Genomic DNA, 25,682 nt, shown 5'->3' on the forward strand with positions numbered 1-25,682 from the left:
CTCCCAGCCCCCTTTGACTGCTCACGCAGCCTGTAAGACCTGCCTGGGCGGGGGACCTGGCTCTCGGGCCAGCAGAGCCCTTGGGGAGCAGCCACCACAGAGGGAGCCCTCCTAGCACAGCCCTCCTAGCACACATCCCCTAGCTACCCATCTCCCTGCAACCTGAACTACCCCTCTGCCTGCACACAGCCCCTAGTTACCCCCCTGCCCACCAACAGCCCCTAGCTACCCCCTGGCTGCACACAGCCCCTAACTATCCCCTGCTTGCACCCTGCGTTACACCCCTCACTGCACACAGTCCCCAGCTACCCCTTGCCTGCACCCTAAGCGGTATTCCAACTTTTTGAGCTGAGTCCCCCCCTTTGAGTTATATGTTTTGGTTGCATCCCTCCATAACCCAGACAGGGTGGGTGCCTGCTGAGTTGAGTCAGGGAGTGGAGGTGGTGCTTCCTCCCTGGACCCTGCTGTGCGGAGCTGGCTTGAGCCCTGCCAGCCCTTGCCACCCCAAAATAGAAGTCAACCTACACCTATGCATGCCTAAGGGTCCCACTCCTGGCCCGGAGTCCCGAATCTCCCTCTTCCACCCCTGCTGGGCTCTGGAGTTTTTATAGCATGTTGAGGGGCCCTCAGAAAGAAAAAGGTTGAGAATCCCTGCTATAGGGCATCCAAACAACCTTGACTTCATCCCGAAGAAATAAAGGAGGAAAACAAAAGAGAAAGAACAAAATCTAATGAGTCTTTAAAAATCAATTTGATTTACTCTGAAATCAGAAATATTAAAATGCCTTAATCATATGCTCACTGTGTGGTGTCATGGGGTAGAGTTACGGTTATTTGGGTGCCCTAAATTGTTCATATCCATACCTTAACATGTTTGGATATCCATACCTTAACATATCTGAATTTCCTGGATTTATAGTGCTTTGTTTTGGGATAATTACAAACATCTCTGTAATATACTTTACCCTAAATTACTTTTATGTACTCTCAAACTTAGCTCCCTCTTAATGTAGTCATCTTAGAATTTAGAAGGTTTAGAGGCTACATTAAACTGGAATAATGACTATGAAACCCAGGGTGCTACACAAGAAATAAATAAAATACATACAAATGTTAATTGAAAATGTAATTTAAAAATATAAACATGAGATGACTTAGTCAGAGAAGGACATTATATGTAACCATCAGTCAAGACTCTTCTTCCAGTTACACCAATGTAAATCAGGAGTAACTCCACTAAATCAGTAGATTTATATCAGTGTGAAACTGGTATGATTGACTGGATAATCAGTCCCTTCATCTTTACAAGTATTTTGAACCTCTGCTGAGAAAGGTGTGGCCAACACACAGCCCACACAACACATGAAGCTCATGGAGTTTAACTATGTTGCCTGGACCAGGTGTGGCCTACAGATACTGCAGGTCCCATTATATAATGTTCATGTGCCCCTTTTGACTACAGGTTCTGGACCAATACATAGCATTACATAATGGACATGGAGCTCCAGTGGGCTGAATCTTCATATGCAAAATGAGAGCAGTCACAATCTGCTACAGTTAATGTTAATGCACATGAGGCAGAGTCCTCAGGCTCCTAGTATATTTACTCTCAAGTGTAGTAAATATCACTTCGCCCTGTATCTTACACACTTCTTCTACTTAGAAAGGACAGAGATGTGCCATAACAATTTCTGGTTTAAAACTATGACAAAAGAAAATCTGTTACCTTTTCAGATTCACCATTGCCCAGGGAATGCCTGTGGGTGTGTTAAATGCCGGAAGAAGCTTTCCTGCCAGCTGCACTGCTTTGAGCTTGAACACCTGTGACAGTAGACAGAAAGATGAATTTCTAACAAACCTGGGGTTTTTTAGCTTACTATAAATTAAAGAGAGATTGTCACTTTAAAACATATATATCCCCCTGATCCCATTAGGAAAACTTTAGATGATCAAAACCAAAGTTTTTTCTGTTCTCTTTTCACATTTATGATTTAATTTTTACTTGTTCACTTTCCACATTTCACTAAGATTTGAACATGAAGTTTCAATTTTGTGCTTTCATGCTCAGCAATGCTGCTCCTTGGATACACACTGAAGAGAATATGAAAAAAATCCAGTTACTATTATTTGCAGTGCTGTTGTAACCATGTTGGTCCCAGGATATTAGACACACAAGGTGGGTGAGGTAATAGCTTTTATTGAACCAACTTCTGCTGGTGAAAGGCACAGGATTTCAAGCTTACCCAGAGCTCGCCTTCAGGTCTGGGAAAGATACTCAGATTGTCACAGAGACCATTAACTCCCCACTTCACCTTGAATAGTCTCTTGCGACCTGTTACCTCTTCATGCTTAACAATCTGTTCTACCTTGTATTTGGCTGTAACACTCTGAGTACCTTTCCCAGACCTGAAGAAGAGCTCTGTGTAAGGTCAAAAGCTTGTCTCTCTCACCACCAGAAGTTAGTCCAATACAATATATCACCTCACCCACCTTATCTCCCAATTAATATTAGGTATTTGAAAACACCTTCAAAAACAATCTTTAAAAAAACCTCAGCCTAAGATTTCTCCCTAAATCTGACTTCCCTGAAGGATTAATTCTGCTCAGTCTCTAGTCTAGGTCCCTCTGCCTCATAAGAATGAATCCAAACCATTTTCTATACGGCTGGAACTAACAAAGCCCACCTACCAACAGTCAACAGAAATTAATCTGCATCTTTATGCAGCATTCTAGAACCTGAATTTATGGTGGTTCACTATGCAGGGTTCTGGAACCTGTCACATTGTCACAGTATCTGTGGAAACCACACCAGAATCTATGCTTGTTCCATTTTGTATTATTAAATGGCAAAAAAACTTAGTTAACCTAGAGTTAAGGTCTAAAATTGATCCCTGTGAAACTCCGCTAGAAACACCTCCATTTGATGATGATTCCCCATTGACTACTACTTTTTGAGAGAAGTCAGCCAGTTCTGAATTAATTTAATATGTGCTTTATTGATACTGTAGAGTACTAATTATTAATATTTTAAACAGAATGTTTTTGGCACTGAGTCAAATGCTTCACAAAAGGCTAAGTGTATTCAATGGCAAAAAGCTAAATTAACACAGAGTTAAGGTTGCTTGGTGGCATGTTGTCCCCTTACAGAATGCTGAGTTGAGCAAAATTCAAACTTTTGAAAAGCAGGAAACACTCAGTTAACATTGCATGGGCAACCTTAACGTTGCCCTCTTTCAGAAGTGTCCCAATATGCCCCATTAACACACACTCTGCTAGCCCCACAGTTGATGAAGTGTACCAGCTCTTCACCTCTTTTTACAATCCATTCCCTCTCACCCACAAGATTCCATCTAACACTATTAAAAGCGGGGGCAGGGGGAAGGCTGCTCATGCTACTTTCTCTCTACGCTCTTTGAACAATGCCTCAATATGCACATACTCACCCTGGCCCATGGCATTATAAGAATCAGGAGGTTCCAGATTCCAGTGTAACTCACACACTTAGCCAACTCCCCAGAAAGAATATTACAAGTGTACAATTTAAAAACCACTTCACAGCCTTTTACAACTTCCTTACACTTATTCACAAGATATTATCTCAGCCTACATTTTGCTTAACCATAATTAAAGCATTAGAATCCTCTCATATTCCCGCTCACTGCTGACAACATCCTTTGTAATAAAAGCCTTATGCCCCGATACTGACAAAACCTACACAGTTCTGCATAGAAATAATGCATATTTGCATACTTGTGATGAAGTGGGAATGTGATGTGACTTTTGGCAGTAAAAATGTGCTGTTTTGGCAACAAAATACACCTACCCTGACAAGAGACATAAGTCTTTTTCCTTTAAATTTTTGTCAACAAAGTGCCAGTGTAGACGCCACGCTTGATTTTATCGCTTTAACTGGCCTCCAGCAGGTGTCCCACAATGCCCATCGTGACAGCTCTGGTCAGTAGTTTGAACTCCACTGCCCTGCAGCCAGGTAAACAACCATCCGCCCCTCCCACTTAGAAGCCCCCTTAGAATTTTTGAAATTCCATTTCCAGTTTGCTTGGCGTGGAGAGCTCTCATCACATCTTCCCAACTGACCATGGCTGGTTATCACAGCAAACGCTCTCCCGCTTGAACTACTGCGGAGCTGCTGGATCTGCTCAGTATATGGAGAGAGAAGGCTGTGCAGTCCCAGCTGCGCTTGAGCCATAGGAATTGGGATACCTACAGGCACATTTATTGAGGCTTGTGTGTAAAGGGCTATGATTGCAGTGCAGAGCGAAGATAAAGGAGCTGAGGCAGGTGTACCATAAGACGAGGAGGCAAACCATTGCTCCAGTACTGCACCTAAGACTTGCTGGTTCTATAAGGAGCTGGACACTATCCTCAGTGGCGACCCCATCTCCACCGCCAAGAGCCCTGTGGATACTTCAGCGGGCCTGGAGGGGGTGGAAAGAGGACGTAACCTGGAGGACAAATTCATTGATGAAGAGGTGGAGTTAGATGACAATGTAGAGCTCCTGGAGGGGTCGCCTGGTGGAGCAGGCAGCCAGGAACTGTTCACCACTCTAGAGGTGTCTAGCCAGTCTCAGTAGTTGCTCTCCTACAAGCAAGAAGTAGGAGAGGAGATGCCTGGTAAGTGGCTGTGGTTTCTGTAGTGTGGAGGTGGATGCAGGGTATAGAAATGTAGAAGGCTGGCTGTGCTTCTGTGAGCTGGACATTTCCCTGTGTAGCTAATCAGTATGGTGGAACAGGGTGTTGATGCACGCTGAGATCTCATGGGAATCCTCCAGAGAGATCTCCAGGAAAGTTTCCTGGAGGTTCTCGGCAATCCTCTGCCGAAGGTTCCGTGGCAGAGCAGCTCTGTTCCTTCCCCCATAGTAGGGAACTTTCCAGCGCCATTCGGCAATCACTTGTGCAGGAACCAAAGCGGCACATAGGCAAGCAGCATAGGGAGCAGGGCAGAAGCCATAAGCACGTAGTAGATGTACTCTCATTTTCCTGCTTACCCTCAGCAGTGAGATATCTGCTACAATGACCTCCGCCTGTGGAAAAGTGTGGAAGAATCTTCGATTTTTCCCCCTAGTTGGCTGCACCACAACCCTTGCAGAGTGAGTGCTCTTTTCCCCATGGGGAGCATTCCCCCTCAGTACTCACCATGCTTTGGGAGTTTGCAGAGATGTGTGCTTGCCAAGGGTCAGTGAGAAAGTGATTGTTATGTTACAAAAGGTGTATTTTACTGATATGTTTCAATGCTGTGCGTGAATTTAACAATCATGCTTCTGTACATTGTTCCTTGTGCTTGGCAGATGTGACCTTCAGGAACACCCCATACACACCAGCCGAGTGTCTCTGCCAGATAAGAAAATGCCCGAGACAGAACAAAGAAGACATGTTCTGGGAGGTACTGCACTCTTCCAGTGCAGAGAAAAGGGAACGAAAGGAGTGGAGGGAAACCGAAAGGCAGGACAGAAAAGAAAATCAGGAGTTTGTTAAGGATGCTACTGAGCGGATGATTAAAGTCATGAAGGCACAAACACAGATGCTGAAATCCTTAATAATGCTGAAGACTGAGCAGCTCCACGCCAGCCTTCTCCAGCAGCACATTCAGAACTCTTTTCCATGCTCCTCCCTCCCCCCCCGCCCAATTCCATCCGCACAGTCCTTTCCGGGACTTCTCAGTTTCCCCTTCGCTCCACCCCCTCAGACAACTTTCATAATGATAGCTGAACCTACACACAGCGTTGAAAGTCTGCCCTTCCCTGGTACCTGCTTTCCCATCAAGCATCTTTGTGTGTTTGTGTGTGTTGTTTTTTGTGCAATAAAAGCAAAGTTTTTTAATGGTAACTCATCTTTATTTGCGAAAAGAAAAGGAGTACTTGTGGCACCTTAGAGACTAACAAATTTATTTGAGCATAAGCTTTCGTGAGCTACAGCTCACTTCATCGGATGCATAAACTGCTGTAGTTCACAAAAGCTTATGCTCAAATAAATGTGTTAGTCTCTAAGGTGCCACAAGTACTCCTTTTCTTTTTGCGGATACAGACTAACACGGCTGCTACTCTGAAACCTGTCATCTTTATTTGTTTTCTATAAATTGAGATAGCAGGCACTACCAATACATACACAGGCAGTTTATTCATGTGCTTGCTGGAATGTAAGGCCCCAAATGTCACCATTGCTTCCTAGGAAAACTACATGTAATGTAACATTGTACCACCAATCATAGAGATATACACTACTGGTTCTCATTTTCAAAGTGTTGCCTCAAAGCCTCCCTGATTCAAATTGCCTCCTCTGGGCTCCTCTGATAGCCCTGGTATCTGGCTGCTCAAAATCAGCTGCCAAGCAGTCTGCCTCAACACTCCACCCCTGAGCAAACCTTTCACTTTTAGCTTCACAAAGATTATGCAGCGTACAACACACGGCCATGACCATGGGCATATTATCCTCATTAAGGTCTAACCTGCCATAAAGGCATCGCCAGCGCACCTTTAACTGCCAAAGGCACATTCCACTGTCATCCAGCACCTACTCAGCCTATTGTTGAACTGCTCCTTACTGCTGTCCAGGTTTCCTGTGTAAGGTTTCATGAGCCATGGGCTGTAAGGGGTACACTGGGTTTCCCAGGATCACTATGGGCATTTCAACATCTCCCTCTGTAATCTTCTGGTTTGGAAAGAAAGTCCCCACTTGTAGCTTTCTATACATCCCAGTGTTCCTGAAAATGTATACGTTTTGCACCTTCCCGGATCACCCCATGCTGATGCCAGTGAAATGCCCACGGTGATCCACAAGTGCCTGCAACACCACGGAGAAGTACCCCTTCCTATTGATATACTCCATTGCAAGGTGGTCTGGTGCCAAAATTGGAATGTATGTGCTATCTATTGCCCCTCCACAGTTAGGGAAACCCATTTCTGTAAAGCCGTCCACTATTTCATGCACATTTCCCAGAGTCATGGTCCTTTGTAGCAGGATGTGATTAATTGTCCTGCACACTTACATTAATGCAGTCCCAATGGTCAACTTCCCAACTCCAAATTGACTCGCAACCGACCAGTAGCAGTCTGGAGTAGCCAGTTTCCAGACAGCAATTGCCACACACTTCTCTACCGATAGGGCAGCTCTCATTCTGGTGTCCTTGTGCCACAGTGCTGGGGTGAGCTCCACACACAGGTCCAGGAAGGTGGCTTTCTGCATCCGAAAGTTCTGTAGCCACTGCTCGGCATCGCACACCTGCATGACGACATGATCCGACCATTCAGTGCTTGTTTCCCAAGCCCAAAAAGGACATTCCACCATGTTAGGCTGTTCTGTGAATGCCAAAAGCAATCTAAAGTTGCTCCTATTCATATCACACAGCATGTCAGGCAACTGGGAGTCTTCTTCAATTAGGAACTTCGCAATTAACTGCACTGCCATCCGCGATGTCTTAATGACAGTTAACAGAACATAGGAGAGCAATGCGGGATGCACCCCTTCTCATAAAGATGCCGGGGTGCTCAGCAAAGAAGGGCCGTTGAAAAATGTCACGACAGAAAACCGGAAGCCCATCGAGTGCTGGAACAGAAAGCATTGTATCACGGGACATTGAGCCAGGTCCCAAGATGCGCTGTGATCCGCTCCATCTTCCAACAACACCTAGCGACAGAAGGTGTTAAGCTGGACTGTGGTAACCACAGTGCAATGCTCATACTGTCGATGATAGTGCCCCAACTGTGGACATGCTCTGCCGACTTTTATTATGCCCATTTCTGAGTGTTCACATCACTTTTGTCGACAAAACTTGGTAGTGTAGACAAGGCCTAAGAAACATAGGTGTGTGTGTCACCTCTCTGCCTGGGTAGAATGAATAGAGTCAGTAAGGAACTGACGGAAATCAACCCAAATCAACAAGGGGTCCAAGAGAAACAATTTGAGAAACAGGGATTGATGATACTCTCAGTAGGGAAGCTGAGCAGAGACCCCCACTCAAGAACAAAAGGGCTGAGTGGTGTGAGATGGGGGAATAAGTGAGGGCTCTGGAAAAAGACTGTGGGCTCTCTCACTAGGGAACTAACTAAGGAAGGAAGTCAGAGAGAGAGACACAGAGCCTGAAAATGGAGTTCACTACAGCTTCACTGATGAATTATGGCTCGACCAGAATGGACTATGCTTTAACCTTCATTTCTCTATGCTAACCTAAGGACTTCCAGTGCTGTGTTCCAGTTGACTAATAAATCCCAATCTGTTTTGAACATGCTGTTTGGGGTGTCACTGCAAATACTGGGTCAGGTGCATTAGTCCCTGAAGAGTACACAAGTCTCTAATGCTGATGACACTCATTAAAAAAAATTACATGTTAATTAAATTTGTGACTGCTCTCCTTGGGAAAGAATTGTATCTCTCCTGCACTGCGGTTTTATTCTCATTCTGCCATATATTTCATGTTATGGCAGTCTCAGATGATGATACAGCATATGTTGTTCAATTTAAGAACACTTTCACTACAGATTTGACAAATGACAAAGAAGGTACCAATTTGAGATTTCTAAAGATAGCTACAGCACTCCACCCAAGGTTTAAGAATCTGAAGTGCCTTCCAAAATCTTAGAGGGACGACGTGTGGAACATGCTGCAAGAAAGTTTTAAAAGAGATATACCCTGATGAGGAAACTACAAAACCTGAACCACCAAAAAAGAAAATCAATCTTCTGTTGGTGGTATGTGACTCAGATGATGAAAATGAATGTGCTTCGGTCCGCACTGCTTTGGATTGTTATCGAACAGAACCTATCATCAGCATGTAAACATGTCCTCTGGAATGGTGGTCGAAGCATGAAGGGGAATACGAATGTTTAGCATATCTGGCACGTAAATACCTTGCAACGCCAGCAACAACAGTGCCATGTGAATATCTGTTCTCACTTTCAGGTGACATTGTAAATAAGAAGTGGGCAGCATTATCTCCATAAATGTACACAAACTTGTTTTTCTTCGTGACTGGTTGAACAAGAAGTAGGACTGAGTAGACTTGTAGGCTCAAAAGTTTTATGTTGTTTTATTTTTGAATGCAGTTATGTAAAAAAATTTCTCCATTTGTAAGTTGCACTTTCACAATAAAAAGATTGCATAACAGTACTTGTATAAGGTGAATTGAAAAATACTATTTCTTTTGTTTATCTTTACAGTGCAAATATTTGTAACCAAAAACAATAATAAAGTGAGCACTGTACACTTTATATTCTGTGTTGTAACTGAAATCAATATATTTGAAAATGTAGAAAGCAACCAAAAATATTTAAATAAATGGCATTCTATTATTAACTGCGATTAAAGAGCAATTAATCGTGACTATTTTTTTAATCTCATGATTAATCATGATTAATTTTTTTGATCATTTGACAGCCCTAATGTAAATGCATTCTCATTGTTTTCCAAACTACTGGAAATAACTGCAGGTGGAGAAACCACATTCCTTTGTTTAGGGTGGGGTAACTCCTGTTTGGCTGGCAAACATTTTAAGAATTACAATTTCTTACCAGTAACTTATACAATGCATTAATGCTTCTCTATCTCTAGAGGAAATGCCTTGCCTAATATGTTCTAGGATGGCGATTGCCTTTTTCACAGCTACATCACATCTGTAATTGCTCAGAATCCATATGTTGACAACGCACACTTCTTTTCCCACAGAGGTCAAGGTATCTGTGCTGTCAATTCCAAACTCTCTCTCTTTGGAAACACCACATTAATCTGCACAGAGATCAGGAAGTAGCAACTTGCTCCTCCCTCTCTACTGACTCATCCTCCTGGGGCTAGTAAAACAGATTTTTTCAAACAATGAATCCAAGGCCTGCCTACCAAACATCCTCATTTCCTGCCCCCTCTGCAGCGTCCTATCCCGCCCCCCCACCCCGCCGCCCCACTCCTCATATAGTCCTCTGCCTCCAGTTCCTGCCAGTCCCCACAATAAAACAAAAAATTTAGGTAGACTAGCTATTGATTATTCTGCTGTATTCACAGTAAACCTCCCCAGAAGACAAAAACTTTATACTATAACAGACACAACTCATAGCAAGCAACATGAGTTATTACATCATTACTGCACAGGTGTATGAAGAAATGTCAGAGGTGGCTGGCACCAGGAACAATGGTGCCAGCACACTGTCTTGAACTACATATACCAAATTCATGGCCATGAAAAATGCGTCACGGACCATGAAATCTGGTCTTTTGTGTGCTTTTACCCTCTACTATACAGATTTCATGGGGGAGACCAGCATTTCTCAAATTGGGGATCATGACCCAAAAAGGAGTTGCAGGGGGGTTGCAAGGTTATTTTATGGGGGTTGCGGTATTGCCATTATTACTTCTGAGCTGCCTTCAGAGCTGGGCGGCCGCAGAGAAGTTGCTGTTGACCAGGCACCCAGTTCTAAAGGCAGCACCCCGCCAGCAGCAGCACAGAAGTAAAGCTGGCAATACCATATCATCCCACCCTTACTTCTGCACTGCTGCCTTCAGAGCTGGGTAGCCAGAGAGTGGCGGCTGCTGAGTGAGGGCCCAGCTCTACAGACAGCAGCCTAGAAGCAAGAGTGGCAATACCATGCCATCCTTACTTCTGTGCTGCTGCTGGCAGTGGCTCTGCCTTCAGAGCTGGGCTCCCTGCCAGCAACCACTGCTCACCAGCTGCACAGCTCTGAAGGCAGCATTGCCACCAGCAGCAGCACAGAAGTAAGGGTAGCAGTACTGCAACCTCTTCTCCCCAACAACTCCTTTTTGGGTCAGGACCCCTACAATTATAACACCATGACATTTCAGGTTTAAATAGCTGAAATCATGAAATTTATGATTTTTAAAATCCCATGACCCTGAAATTGACCTAAACGGACCGTGAATATGGTAGGGTCCTATACGTAGGCAAGAACAAAGTGGCTGCATAGAAATCCTCTCACTTTTTTTTCTTTATTGGAATATATGCACTATAATCCTTTCAGTTTGCAAATCTATACAAGCTAAAAAGTGAACATGTTCTTAAATGTCATATGCAATTTGCGTCCCCCAAAGGTGGGTGAAATGTATATTATACATATATTCCAGACCTGAGGAAGATCTCTCTGCAATTTCAAAAGCTTGTCTCAAAAGCTGATCCAATAATTACCTTCCCTATCTTGTCTCTCTAATATCTTGGGACCAAGACAGCTACAACAATACTGCATGAGACATTTTGTCATGCATCAAAAAGACCGCACTAGAATCTTTTTTCAAATGCCTATTATTGGACCACAGCCCAAATGACTCCACGTTTTCTGCACTCCAACAAGGCATAGCAAATTTCAAGAAAATCCACGCAAGCATGTGGACATTAGAGGACTCCGAAGCATTGTTCTTTAATAGGAAGGACAGAAGCACAATGGAGGGAAAGGACTCCTGTATACATCCATTTGCAGCATAGGAGGGCCTGAATGGTGTGAAATGGCCCATTCATCGCAATGAGATGTTCTCAACTGAATGAGAACACCCCATGGAGGTGACTACTACCTGCAAAAATAGCTCTGAGATGTGTGACCTGCTCAATTAATCTCAGAGGGGTGTTCCCATCCCCCTCCGGTATGCAGAAAGTATGCCTGTTCTCAGCTCCTCACCCAAAAGGGCAAGCCTTGCCCCAGAACTCAGCTCACAGGGAGGGGATCCAATGCCTGTACCTGGACACATGCCCCTCAGAACCTGGCACACACTGGGGGCAGTGAAGGGGCTCAGCCACCCCCAGAGAAGCAAGACCTCTTTTATCCTGGACGTAGCTCATATGAGGGGGGAATCATCCCCCTTGGAGGGGCAGGAGTCCCCCATATATGGGCACAGACATGGGAAGGGAGAATGTGGGATTGACAGATGCCCCTGCCCTAGTCTACCCCAGTCCTCCTGTCACTCAAACCCACGTCCCACTTTCCAATGTCCTACCCCCTCCACTCAGGAATACCCATGATGCAAACCAGCTGTAACAGCACCACACCATCACCCTTGCAGCTCTTGTAGGGGGTGTGGCCAAGGAAACAGAAGACATTGCCGAAGTGCCACTGTGTTCCAGCTATCTTTAGATGCTGAAATAGTCCTTTAGGGCCATGGACAGCCATGTTTAAGTTACAGCAGTTGCAAATATGCTCTAAATTATGCCAGGCAAACTGGTCACCAGTTTTTCTAAAAGATATTTTTGAGTTCAAACAGGAACTATTTCAGGGAAATTCCATGGTCTGTGTTCTATAGGATGATCACAATGGTCCCCTCTGTCCTTAGAATCTATGAGGTCGGAAGGGATCACTGTGATCATGAAGGAGGTGAGACGAGATGATCACAGTGACCCCTGTTTGAACTCGAGCATATCTTTTAGAAAACATCTAATCTGAATTTTAAAATTGCCAGTGATTGAGAATCTACCATAACTCTGGGTAAGTTGCTCCCATGCTTAATTACCCTCGCTGCCTTTATTAGCACTCTGAATTTGTACTAGCTTCAATTTCCAGACACTGGATCTTGTTATACCTTTGTGTATTATACAGAAGAGCCCATTATCAAATATTTGTTCCCCTTAGAACTGTGATCAAGTCACCCCTTAACCTGCTCTTGATTAAACTTAAAGGATTCAGTTCCTGGACTCTATCACTATAAGGCATGCTTTCCAATCCTGTAAATAAAGCATATGGGACCAGGTCAAGGCCCCTCTCCAGCCAGTCCCCATCACTGAGGTTCCATTTCAGAGTGTAGCTGTGGGTATTCTGGGTCCTTTCCCTAAGAAGGCACCCAGAGGAAAGCTGTACATACTGACTTTCATGGATTTTGCCACCCGATGGCCGGAAGCAGTAGCTCTAAGCAACACCAGGGCTAAAAGCGTGAGCCAGGCATTGACAGACATTTTTGCCAGGGTAGGTTGGCCCTCTGAAATCCTTACGGATTCGGAAACTAACTTCCTGGCAGGGACCACGAAACATCTTTGGGAAGCTCACGGGGTAAACCATTTGGTTGCCACCCCTTACCACCGTCAAACGAATGGTCTAGTGGAGAAGTTTAATGGAACTTTGGGGGCCATGATATGTAAATTTGTGAAAGAGCACTCCAATGATTGGGACCTGGAGTTGCAGCGGTTGCTCTTTGCCTACAGGGCTGTACACACATCCCAGTTTGCAGTTTTCACCCTTTCAACGTGTTTATGGCCATGAAGTTAAGGAGCCATTACAGCAACAATGGGAGGGGGTTACATCTTCTCCAGGAACTAACATTTTGGACTTTGTAACCAACCTGCAAAACACCCTCCAAGACTCTCTAGCCCTTGCTTGAGAAAACCTACAGGATGCTCAACAAGAGCAAAAGGCCTGGTATGATGAACATGCCAGAGAGCGTTCCTTCAGAGTAGGTGACCAAGTCATGGTCCTGAAAACACTCCAGCCAATAAGATGGAAGCATCATGGGAGGGGCCATTTATGGTCCGAGAGCGCCTGGGAGCTGTTAATTACCTCATAGTGTTCCCAGACCCTACCCTAAAATCTAAAGTATTCCATGTTAATTCTCTAAAGTCCTTTTATTCCCAAGAAATCAAGTTTCTCCAGTTTACAGCCCAGGAGAAAGACAACGCTGAGAGGCCTGAAGGAGTCTACTATGAAGGAAAAAGCAACGGTGGCATAGAAGAGGTGAGCCTTTCCATGACCTTTGGGGCATAAGCAACGACAGCAAATCCAGAAGGATGGACAGAATGGGCGTACCACTCCACTGACACAGGAGATGCTTGCCCAATTACAGCTCAACCCTACCGGATGGCTCCTCAAGCCAAAACCGCAATAGAAAGAGAGATCAAGGACATGTTACAGATAGGCGTAATCCGCCCCTCTGTGAGTGCATGGGCCTCTCCAGTGGTTCTGGTTGCCAAACCAGATGGGAAAATCCACTTTTGTGTGGACTACCATAAACTAAATGCTGTAACTCACCCAGAAAACTATCCAATGCCACGCACACATGAGCTATTGGAGAAACTGGGACATGCCCAGTTCATCTCCACCTTAGACTTAACTAAGGGGTACTGGCAAGTGCCACTAGATGACCCAGCCAAGAAAAGGTCAGCCTTCATCACCCACGTAGGGCTGTATGAATTTAATGTGCTCCCTTTCGGACTGCAAAATGTACCTGCCACTTTCCAGAAACTGGTAGATAACCTTCTGGCTGGATTTGGGGAATTTGCAGTTGCCTACCTTGACAATGTGGCTATATTCTCAGACTCATGGGTAGAACACCTGGAACACCTCCAAGCTGTCTTCCAGCGCAAAAGGGAGGCAGGATTAACTTTTAAGGCCAAAAAATGTCACATAGGCTTAAACAGGGTAATCTACCTTGGACACCATGTGGGTCAAGGAACTATCAACCCCCTACAGGCTAAAGTTAATGCTATCCAAAATTGGCCTGTCCGTAAGTCAAAGAAGCAGGTCCAATCCTTCTTGGGCTTGGTCGGGTATTACCAACGATTTGTACCACACTACAGCCAAATTGCCACCCCCTGACAGACCTGACGAGGAAAAAGCAGCCAAATGCCGTTCAGTGGACTGAAAAGTGTCAAAAAGCCTTTAACCAGCTTAAGGCAGCCCTTACATCTGACCCCGTACTGAGGGCCCCGGACTTCAACCAACTATTCGTCGTAACCACAGATGCGTCCAAGCGTGGTGTGGGAGCAGTTTTAATGCAGGAAGGACCAGATCAACAATTCCATCCTGTTGTGTTTCTCAGCAAAAAACTTTCTGAGAGGGAAAGCCACTGGTCAGTCTCAGAAAAAGAATTTTACACCTTTGTATATGCTCTGGAGAAGCTACACCCATACATTTGGGGACGGCATTTCTACCTTCTGACCATGCTGCACTGAAGTGGCTTCACACAGTCAAAGAGACTAAGAAAAAACTTCTTAGGTGGAGACTTTGAAACTCCTTCGGTGGAGACTCCAAGACTTTGATTTTAAAATACAACACATTTCAGGAGCTTCTAACAAAGTGGCTGATGCTCTCTCCCGGGAAGGTTTCCCAGAATCAGCCAGGTAAAAATGTCCCCATATTCTATGTCATTGTAGTCCTTAAAATGTAAAAAGTACTGCTTAGTTCTTCATGTAATTATTAGTAAAATTAGAGGTGCATGTATCGTATTAACTGTGTTTCCTAAGCCACCAGGAAAAAAATCCCAGCCGGTGTAGATCCGACCTGAACCAGGCTGGCCTGCTGATTTGGAGAGCCTGTAATAAATAAAGTGAGGGGATTGCTCCCTTTGATTGACACCAGCCAGCCAGTTAGCTGTAAAATCCCTCCTGGTAGCTGTTCTTTACTTGCTTTACCGGTAAAGGGTTAAAAAGTCCCCCAGGTAAAGAAAAAAAGTGGGCACCTGACTAAAATAGCCAATGGGAAGGTAGAACTTTTTAAAATTGGGAAAGAGACTTTCCCTTTGTCTGTTTTCTCTGGGCTAAAGAGTCAGAGCAGCCATGCTATAAGCAGCTAAGCCAGGTATAATTACAAGTCATCAGATCATGCCTAGAACTACTTATCTGAACTCCAATGTGTAAGTAGATCAGAATGTTAACTAGATGCGATTACGGTTAATTCTTTTGTTTCTTATTGGCTTGCGGACTCCTCTGTGCTAACCCCAGATGCTTTTGTTTGCTTGTAACCTTTAAGCTGAACCCCCAAGAAAGCTATTTTGGGTGCTTGATTTTTGGAATTGCTCTTTTAAAATCGAGCAAAAACCTAAATTCCAGACGTATTTTCTTTCTTTTTGTTTTTAATAAAATTTACCTTTTTTAAGGAGAGGATTGGATTTTTGGTGTCCTAAGAGGTTTGTGCATGTTGTTTGATTACCTGGTAGCCACAGCTAATTTCCTTTGTTTCCTTTTTCAGCTCTTCCCCAGAGACGGGGTGAAAGGGCTTGAGGGCACCCCACAGGGAGGAATTCCCAAGTGCTCCTTCCTGGGTTCAAAGCGGGTTTTGTTGCATTTGGATGGTGGCAGCGTTTACCAAGCCACGGTCAGAGAAAAGCTGTAACCTTGGGAGTTTAATACAAGCCTGGATTGGCAAGTATTGATTTTTAAAATCCTTGCAGGCCCCACTTCTGCACTCGGAGTGACAGAGTAGGGATTCAGCCTTGACAGTTTTTTAACAGCCCAGGTAATTAACCATTGGAACACTTTACCAAAGGCTATGGTGCATTCTCTCTCCATCACTGGCAATTTTTCAATCAAGATTGGATGTTTTTCTAAAAGATCTGCTCTAGGAATTATCTGGAGGAAATTCTATGGCCTGTGGCACACAGGAAATCCGACAAGATGATCTCAGGGGTCCCTTCTCAGGCTGGAATATATGAATCATTCTCAAGGTTCTGCTCTGAATCCTCTCCAATTTATCAACATCCTTCTTGAATTGTGGATGCCTGAACTGTACACGTTTCAGAGTAGCAGCTGTGTTAGTCTGTATCCGCAAAAAGAACAGGAGTACTTGTGGCACCTTAGAGACGAACAAATTTATTTGAGCATAAGCTTTCGTGAGCTACAGCGAAGTGAGCTGTAGCTCACGAAAGCTTATGCTCAAATAAATTTGTTCGTCTCTAAGGTGCCACAAGTACTCTTTTTTTTTGAACTGCACACAGTATTCCTGTAGGGGCTGTACCAGTATCAAGTATAGGGTAATATAATTTCTCTACTCCTATTCGATATTCCCATTTATGAAAAATCCAGAACATATGAAGTGGATAAGGATTGGCATTACAATCTGTACTGTTTTGTATGCATGTGTGTCTGGGGTCTGACATTTATGAAAAAAATGTGAAATTGCCAGTAGGGAGGTGTCACATCAGAGAGTAACAGAGCTCTCATGACCGCTTAAGAACACAGAGCTCATTTCTTGGCAATACAGCGAAATCTAATCTTTATATGATGGGATATCCACAGTGTAATTCTCTCCTCTGTATTTCAACTTTTTGGTAAACTGTTAGTACAGATAAGCCCCTTCTAAGGGAAAGACAAGCCTGCTGTTTGCAAACAGTTCATGACACATGGTGTTTCACTGACTGAACCGCTGTACTTTACATAGTCAAGTCAGTTGTAGGACAAAAATGTTCGTTCCATTTCACTGGCATGCATCACCATAAGTTTCTTTACGAAACCTGAACAAAAGACACTGCATATCAATCTTCTGGAAAAGGACTGTTTTGATTATCTGTGAATAGCCTATCAGGTATTCCACAGCCCTATTCCTCTATTTTCAATGACAGCTTTCAGAGTGAATTTATCCACCTGAATTTTATTATCATCTCACCCAGAAAGAGATCCTCTTTGATGATGGTTATCAAAATGAGAAAAGACAATTATATAGAAGAACTGTTTTATATCTGAGGCCAGCAAACGTAAACACAATAAATAATCGGGCTTTTTATGTTTTGTAGATTTAATATAAGTAGCCTAGTTCAGAGAAAATAAAATGATAAATCATCTCTTTTATGATGTTAATAAATAAAATAGATGAAAATACTTTGTTAGGATGGCTATAGCCTTCACCGTCCTACACTCATGCAAATACCACTAGAATAAAGTTTGCTTTGTTCTTTTTACATAATACGATTTTTTTAAACATAGCAATATGCTGTAGTGTAAATTTCATACAATTTTAGGCTTGTATCATATGTAAAGACTGACCGTCTATCCAATACTAGGGTTCTGTTATTTTAGGGCATTTTTTTAGTGTTTTACTTGTTTGCTGTTGCTGGGGTTTCTTTATTTGGTCTTATCAATCAAATTTGGAGTTTTTATGATCCACAAAGTTCCACCTTGTAAGAAAAAACAAGAATTCTGGGTTGAGGGGCGTTAGTTTAAGCAGTTCTTTATCTCTCCGGACAATCCATTCTTTGTGCCAAACAAGCTAGAACTGATTTATGAGTTCAGAAATTCCACATGAAGCTTTTCATTAAGTAGCCAGTAATTCTGGAAATGTATATTCCGAGAGAATATCTGTAACGGGACAATATCCTTAAAACATAGTTAAAATCAAAGGGGATTACAAAACTGTATTCAACAAAACTCTCAAAGTTCTAAAGGAAATACCTGGCAAATAATTTCCTAGCAGTTCAGAGCAGTCTATGCCAAATAATCAAGGAAGGAATTTGTTTGTCAAAATGCAGAGGGAGAGGATTAAAGTTTAATATATTCAACTTCTAGCCAAAAGCTTTTGAGGTTAAAACTCAGAATCCAGGTTCAGTCGGACAGAAAGAGTCCTTGTCGTGATAAAAGGAAGTGATTAATTCTCACATGACCTGAGAGATGAAAATCACGGAAGACAGGCTTCCCAAGAGAGAGCTGATGACACCATGAAACAATGGATTTGAACAGCTTTCTATTATTTATCCTACATTATGGAGCAGCCAGTAGACTCTTCATAGTTAAGGCTTTAGCCCAGTTCCTATTATAAGTCCTCTATTTTTCACTCCCCTCTAAAAATTGCAAATAAAGATTTATGGGGTTTAAAATCAGAAAGGTGCTCCTGGAGCAAATGTAGAATTTTTCTATCACATTTCATTCAAATTGAATGAGGGCTTCCTGAACTATGGATCTCCTCCCATAACTGATTGGCATTATACCTTTATGTGCTCACTCTTAACTTAAAAAGTACATGGGGTACAGGCAAACACACATCAGTGAACTCCACTGGATCAGCATTATGCCCTTCATTGGTTTTGGGAGCATCTAAGTACAGAAAATAAGAGATTTGGTGTTCTTTTCTGGAACATTAGCTCAAATTAACCATGTTCAGATTGCTGCAATATAAGGAGGGTTATCACTGCCAGCTAATGATCCACGCAAAGTTCACCAGCCAGAGAAACTGCAGTCAAGACTAGAGCTGATATTGCATCCCTTGAGAATGTTTTAGAGAGAGCCCCTCCTCCATAGCAGACACGGGCAAAATGGAACCACCACCGTTGCTTTCAATATCAATATATCCCTTGGTCTACATGAAGGAGCACCAAACTCAGAGCAAGGAGACCACGGGGACAGATTCATTTGACATGAATGGGCCTCCACAGATTTATACTTGCTGAGGATCTAGCCCCATTAGCCTACTATTACTTATAATTCTATGCAATTTACAAGCTGCCTTCTTGGGGAAGACTTACCCCTACTTTAGGGAGAAGTAAAGAGTCTCCCATCTCGCAAATGAACAACAGAGGGCGGACCATGTCACTCGTGTGTAGCTGGAATAAAGCTGACATCTCTAACATGGCAGGTGAAAATCTCATCCATATAGCCACATTGTGTCTCAAGAATAATAGACAAAATCTATTTGCTTTGTTATGCTGTCTGCAAATATGATTATTCTTGCATAACCCGCCCTCACAAAGCACTTTGAGCCCAAAAGCTATAAGTAAAGTCAAAGTATAATTAAAAAATAAATATCACCTAGGAGTCCTAATTCCTCTGCCCATTAGATACTACTCCCTTCCAAAAACTAGTAGTAGAACCCAAGAATCCTGATAGCCAGCATTGTATGGCTGCCTAACAAACAGTTGAAACTGAAGTTCAGTCTACTCCAGCAGGAAGAACTCTGGAGGAAGAGGAAGAATGGTTTTACAGTTAAGTCACTGATTGGAATCCAGGAGACATGGGTTCTATTCTTGGCTATACTATAGACTTCCTATTTGATGCTGGGCAATTCAAATAAAACAGAATTTTCAGAGGTTACCACTAACTGTGCTTTTGATTTTCTGGGTACCCGAACTTCATACACTCAGCCCTGGTCTACACTGGGGGGTATTGATCTATGTTACGCAACTTCATAGAATCATAGAATATCAGGGTTGGAAGGGACCTCAGGAGGTCATCTAGTCCAACCCCCTGCTCAAAGCAGGACCAATCCCCAATTTTTGCCCCAGATCCCAAATGGCCCCCTCAAGGATTGAACTCACAACCCTGGGTTTAGCAGGCCAATGCTCAAACCACTGAGCTATCCCTCCCCCTGTGAATATTCAGCTACGTGAATATTTAGATCGACTTACCGTGGTGTCTTCACTGCAGTGAGTCAACTGCTGCCACTCCCCTGTCGACTCCTCCTGCGCCTCTCACGACAGTGGAGTACAGGAGTTGACCGGAGAGCGCTCAGTGATCGATCTATCACATCTAGACTAGACGCGATAAATCAACCCCTGCTGGATCGATCGCTGCCCGCCAATCCGGCGGGTAGTGTAGACATATCCTAAGGGTTTGATTTTCAGCAACGCTAAGCACTCACAGCCGCAACTGCAAGCTATGGTTGCACACTTTGAAAAATCAGGCTCTAGGTATGTCAAGTTACGCCTCCAACTATTGAGGCACCCTAATTAATGGACATTTTTGAATATTTTGACCATAAACCTGTCCATAACTCAGTTCTCCATGTGCAAAATGGAGATAATACCTCCTTCTCTCACAGGGATGTTGTGGAGATAATTTCATTAATGTTTATAAGGAGCTCAGATACCATGTTAATGAACATCACAGAAAAGCCCAAAAATAAAGGGTTGGGTTGTGTGCAGTAAATAAGGCATGGAGCCACACATTGAATTAATAAAAAAGAAACACTAAATCAAGTAAGCATTTGAGCACTGGCACCTGAGGTACCGTGCATTGCCCACCCTATGCAGTGAATGAAACAGGGGTCCTTGTGGAATTAATACTATGTGTCAAGTATCAGAAGGGTAGCTGTGTTAGTCTCTATCCAAAAAACAAGGAGGAGTCCGGTGGCACCTTAAAGACTAACAGTTTTTTTGGGCATAAGCTTTTGTGGGTAAAAAACCCACTTCTTCAGATGTTTTTTACCCAGGAAACCTTATGCCCAAATAAATCTGTTAGTCTTTAAGGTGCCACCAGACTCCTCGTTGTTTTAATAATATGTGATCATGTAAGTAAAGGCTACCTCATAGTGTATATGCAGAAAATGACAGAATTAACACTGCATGCACTATATAATGAAATGGTGATTCCCCAAATTCAAACCTTGGAAAAACAGGAAATGCAGAGTTAAGGTTCTCCCACATAATCCTTAAAAGAAAATTAGAGTTACAATACCCCCGCCCCACACACACACAAATACTAGAACAACAGGAAATGTAGAGTTAAGGTGACAGAGTAAAGGGTTAAGGTAAACTTTAACTCTGTCCTTTTATGGATACCAGGCAAAACTAAGAACATTACAGCACCTTACGTGTGTCTAAAAAAAATCTAGTACTAGTGGCACCTTAGAGACTAACCAATTTAGGTGCCACAAGTACTCCTTTTCTTTTTGCGAATACAGACTAACACGGCTGCTACTGTGAAAAAAATCTACCACTTTCTCTGTGCCCACCGCTACTCCAAATCAGGACTCCCATTCATACGTTCCAATAGGATCCTCAACATGGTCCATATAACAGTACTGACAATGAGCAAATTCTACTCATTGACAGAAATCACAGTGCTCACACTGTGCCTCAACCTCATTACTTACTATTGCACAATCACAATTAAAGAGTCTAATAATGAATTACAGCACATCCTTAAATTACTTTTCTACAGTTCACATATGACCAAAGGAAAATATTCCCCACTCCCCAAAAAATGATGCAACAAGCGGCTGGCTTCCAAATGGGAGGCGGGGATGAGTGGTTGTGATGTGGGGAAGTATCACCTTAACTCTGCAATTACCAGTTTGGGTATATTTGTGGAGGGTGAGGGGTTGTACACAGCCCTCAGAGGGAAAGCAATGGGCAGGTGCTGGCCTTTAGACAAATTGCCTTGCTGAGGATATTACACAGTGTAAGGGAGTGAGATATGGGTCCCCACCTAGAGAGACGTGACAGCTGGCAATCTGAGACCTGATGTGGCACTCCTGGAGGGGGCCACGGAGCAGTGTGTTACAGATGCTGTTACCCCAAAACTGTGACAGATGGCCCCCTGGTCATTCTGTCAGTTAACCCAATGGAATATACACAACCTGCTGATTTTACTTGGCAAAAAGTGTGAGATCACAAAGACAAATCAGTGAGTCTATATGAATTTTAACGGCTAAGCTGTTGATGGGGCAGAGGTCCTTGTGCAAGGCCAAATTAATTTAGCATCTCATGAAGGGAGACACCTAGATCTCACTGAAATTACTACTTCTGGATTATGTCTAGAGTAATACATGCACGCCCGGTCTGCGCAGGAAGGCTGTTTTCACTGCCACACATTTTGTGAACACTCACAACACTGATTCTATCCCAAAAGACAATATACACAATTAATAGTACAGTTCTCTTATTACAAATCTATTCAAGTTTATGCCAGTCTTGTGCAGACAGGAGGCTCCTGAGCAGCCTCTCATTTGGGTAAAATCTGCGTGTCTGACCTAGTTCTGCAGAGAAACAACTAAAAGGAACCCATGTAACACCACTTTTTGGAACTTAAGGCTCTGCTAACCACCTCTCTTCTGCTCCTTCAATTTACTGGTCACCCACCTACTTTTAAATGTCCCCCACTTTCCCATGCCTGAGTCTCTGGAAATACTCTCTTGCCCTGCTTTCTTTCTCCCAGTATCATGTCTCCTCCCCCTCATGCTCTCTATACCTTTGCCTCTTAGGTTCTATCATGTGCAAAACAGGAGGAGCCAGAAGCAAACATCCTGGAAACAGTGATAGATGGCAGCAATCTTTACTAAAGTTAAATGTTTACAAGGCAGTTGGCTCCTGAAATTAAGAAGTATTTTAAACAAAATCACAAGAGTGGTGATAAAACCACAAAAACTACCTACTCTATTTCTACAACCACATGAGAAGAAGGCAGGGGGCTGGGCTCCTTAGGCTGCTTGGGGAGGGGAAGGAGCTTGCTGTGTGATTGCAAAAGCCAGAACTTCTCTCCATGGGCAGACGATAAGACTTCCAATATAACAGGCACAGCAGGACTTGTCTCCAGGGCGAGGGTACAGAGCTTGCAATGTAACAGACAAGGTGGGGTTTGTATCCATGAGGATGGGGACAGGCTTGTCATATAACAGGATGGAGACTCCCAGACTGGGAGGAGGAGGAGTTTGCTATGTAACAGACAGAGGGCGGGGCTCATCTCCATGGGGCCAAAGTTTATTATGTAACAGATGGGGCGGGGGTGGATCTCTCACCACAAGGAGGAAAGCTTTCCAGGTGAAAGGGAGTGTGGTGAGAGAAGACACCTGCAACCAGCAGAACCCAGGGAAGAAGATGACACCACTGCTGTCCTGCCTCCTCCTGCTTCTTGTTCCACATGCGCTTGCTCAGCATCTGGGAGTCGTCAGAGTCCTTCCAGAGAAGGGAGGAGATTACTGCTTCCTCTTTCCTTCTCACTGGGTGCAATCACTGCAGGATAAGAGTGGCAAAATGAAATGGCTTCAGCCACATCAGGACCTAACTTACTCAACCTTGTGTTGTCTTCCTTCCTCCTTTGGCGAGGAGGATTGTGATGGTGGGGGACTCAGCACTAGAATTGCCTCAGTGAGGAAGGGTAACTGCAACTTCTTTGAGAACGGCAGACTCCAGAGAATAAACGAAACACAAGTGCTATTAATCCTTGGTGGAGATGCCCCAATATCCCTCACAGGAGGCAGTGGAATGGGCCACAACTGGGGTCACTGTGAGGAGAGCATTACTCCTGTAAATCTGCTCAATGACATGGACATGATCTATTTATTCTTCAAACACTTAGGCAGGCTCTTGGGATACAATACGGGGATCATGTTCATCCTTGCCGTAGGCACAGTCACAACTGGAGGCTACTGGGCAGGAAACATAGAGAAGAAAAGGCAGCAATACATGAAGTGCAAATGCAAAAATGAAGAAGATTTTGATGATGTAACAATTGACCCTGATGTCTTCTTTATCTGTGCAAGTGTAGTAATGTCCTCCTTCATGCTGCTTGCTCTCTACTGCTTCTACGATCACTTAGTGAATATAATGATAGGATTTTTCAGCCTATATGCATCCGTTGGGCTTTACAGTTGTTTGTCTCCCTCTGTGAACAAACTCCCATTTGGAGAATACAAACTCCATTTACCATATTTTCACAATGGTCCACAAGTTAGGACATTGTTCCTGTCAGGATTTTCTGTCTCCATCACTGTCACATGGATGATCTTCAGAAATGAGGATCAGTGGGCCTGGGTCCTGCAAGACTTTTTAGGAATCTCTATCTGCCTTTATGTTTTAAAAACAATCCGCATGCCTACCTTGAAGAACTGCAGTTTGTTTCTAGCTGCTCTTTTGATCTATGATGTGTTTTTCGTATTTATCACTCCTTTTCTAACCAAGTCTGGGGAGAGCATAATGGAAGTGGCAGCTCTCGGACCATCTGACTCTGTCAGTCGTGAAAAGATCCCTTTTTTGTTGAAGGTTCCAATATTATCCTCTGCATCAACCTTTGATGACAGCCCCTTTACTATCCTTGGCCTTGGTGACATTGTAATTCCCGGTTTCCTGATAGCCTACTGCCACAGATTTGATGTTCAGATGCACTCCTCCAGAGTCTATTTTGTAGCTTCTACCGTAGCTTATAGCTATGGTCTCCTGGTGACCTTTGTAGTGTCAGTATTAATGCAAATGGGTCAGCCAGCTCTCCTCTACTTGGTGCCCTTTACGCTTACCACTAGCCTGGTTGTTGCTCTTCTGCGCAAAGAACTCACTATTTTTTGGACAGGCAGTGGTTTCACAGAGGACTTATCTTGTCCTTCCTCAGGGATCAGCTATCCAGATACCCCAAGAGATTCAAATACACAAGTGTGTCAACAAGAAAGGGAAGAAAAACTGATCAATTTCACATTCAATGAAGAACAGTTAGATAACTCCATTGAAGTGACAGAAGAATTGACTGATCTCAACATATACGTTGAACAGAACTCAGACTTCATGCTATGTAAAGAAGAACCAATCAATCAACATGATGGTGAACATAAGGGAGAGATTCTCAGAGCAGAGAAGAATGAGTCAGACTCTATGATAGAGGGAAAAGCTCCACAAACATACCCAGAAAACCTCGACATGTAAATAATGCTGGTTTTGCAATCACTGAAGAGTCTGCCTCGAAAATGGATCAAAAATGCAAGAACATTCAATCTCATTGTAGTAATAAACCTATAACATGTAAATCATCTTTGTAAAATGCAGTGCTTTAATGTGTTCTGATATGTGCATGTGACAATTTTGACTAGGCATCTGTACCATTTTGTTGTTGTTATGCTAGAAAGATACAAAGATTTTTTTCAAGTCATTTTATTAATGTTATTTTAAAAAGAAAAGGATAACCTCAAAGAACAGTAACCACTTTTACATAACTAATTCTAGGTAATAATGATGTCAACATAAATGAACACACTGAAATAAAGCACTCACACAACAATATAATTGATGTATAACAATTAAAACAAGAGTCAATTAATGAAATAATAAAAACACAACTATAGAGTAAAAACAAAAGGAAACTAGGCTACCCAGGATAATACAAAAGAGCTTAGGATACAATGTGAAAGATTTTCCTCAAGGTCTAGAAGCTTTCATACTGCCACAAATGACCCAGTCCTTTGTTTTCCATGTAAGAGTTCACTATTCAGATCCCAGACTCATCTCTCCCCATCCAAATGTTACCCCAGTATAAAATATCTGAAGATCCATTTTAGTAAACTGAAGTCCAA

The 25,682-nt window shown here is 43.2% G+C and overlaps 2 protein-coding genes across 6 annotated transcripts in view; one reads left to right on the plus strand and one right to left on the minus strand.

The window, feature by feature from the left end:
- Positions 1-25,682, minus strand: part of MAN1A2 (mannosidase alpha class 1A member 2) — a 306,596-nt gene that overhangs the window by 114,389 nt on the left and 166,525 nt on the right. For all 5 annotated transcript variants that reach the window (XM_043540993.1, XM_037910300.2, XM_043541368.1 and 2 more), the window contains one exon: positions 1,727-1,821. In XM_043540993.1, the coding sequence (XP_043396928.1) occupies positions 1,727-1,821 (95 nt within the window). The remainder of the gene's footprint in view (positions 1-1,726; positions 1,822-25,682) is intronic.
- LOC102936345 (signal peptide peptidase-like 2B) lies at positions 23,224-25,038 on the plus strand. The gene has a single exon (XM_037889529.2). It carries the CDS (start codon positions 23,224-23,226, stop codon positions 25,036-25,038), a length of 1,815 nt encoding a protein of 604 aa, XP_037745457.2.

Source organism: Chelonia mydas, chromosome 1 (genome assembly GCF_015237465.2).
Source record: "Chelonia mydas isolate rCheMyd1 chromosome 1, rCheMyd1.pri.v2, whole genome shotgun sequence".
NCBI classification, from domain to species: Eukaryota; Metazoa; Chordata; order Testudines; family Cheloniidae; genus Chelonia; species Chelonia mydas.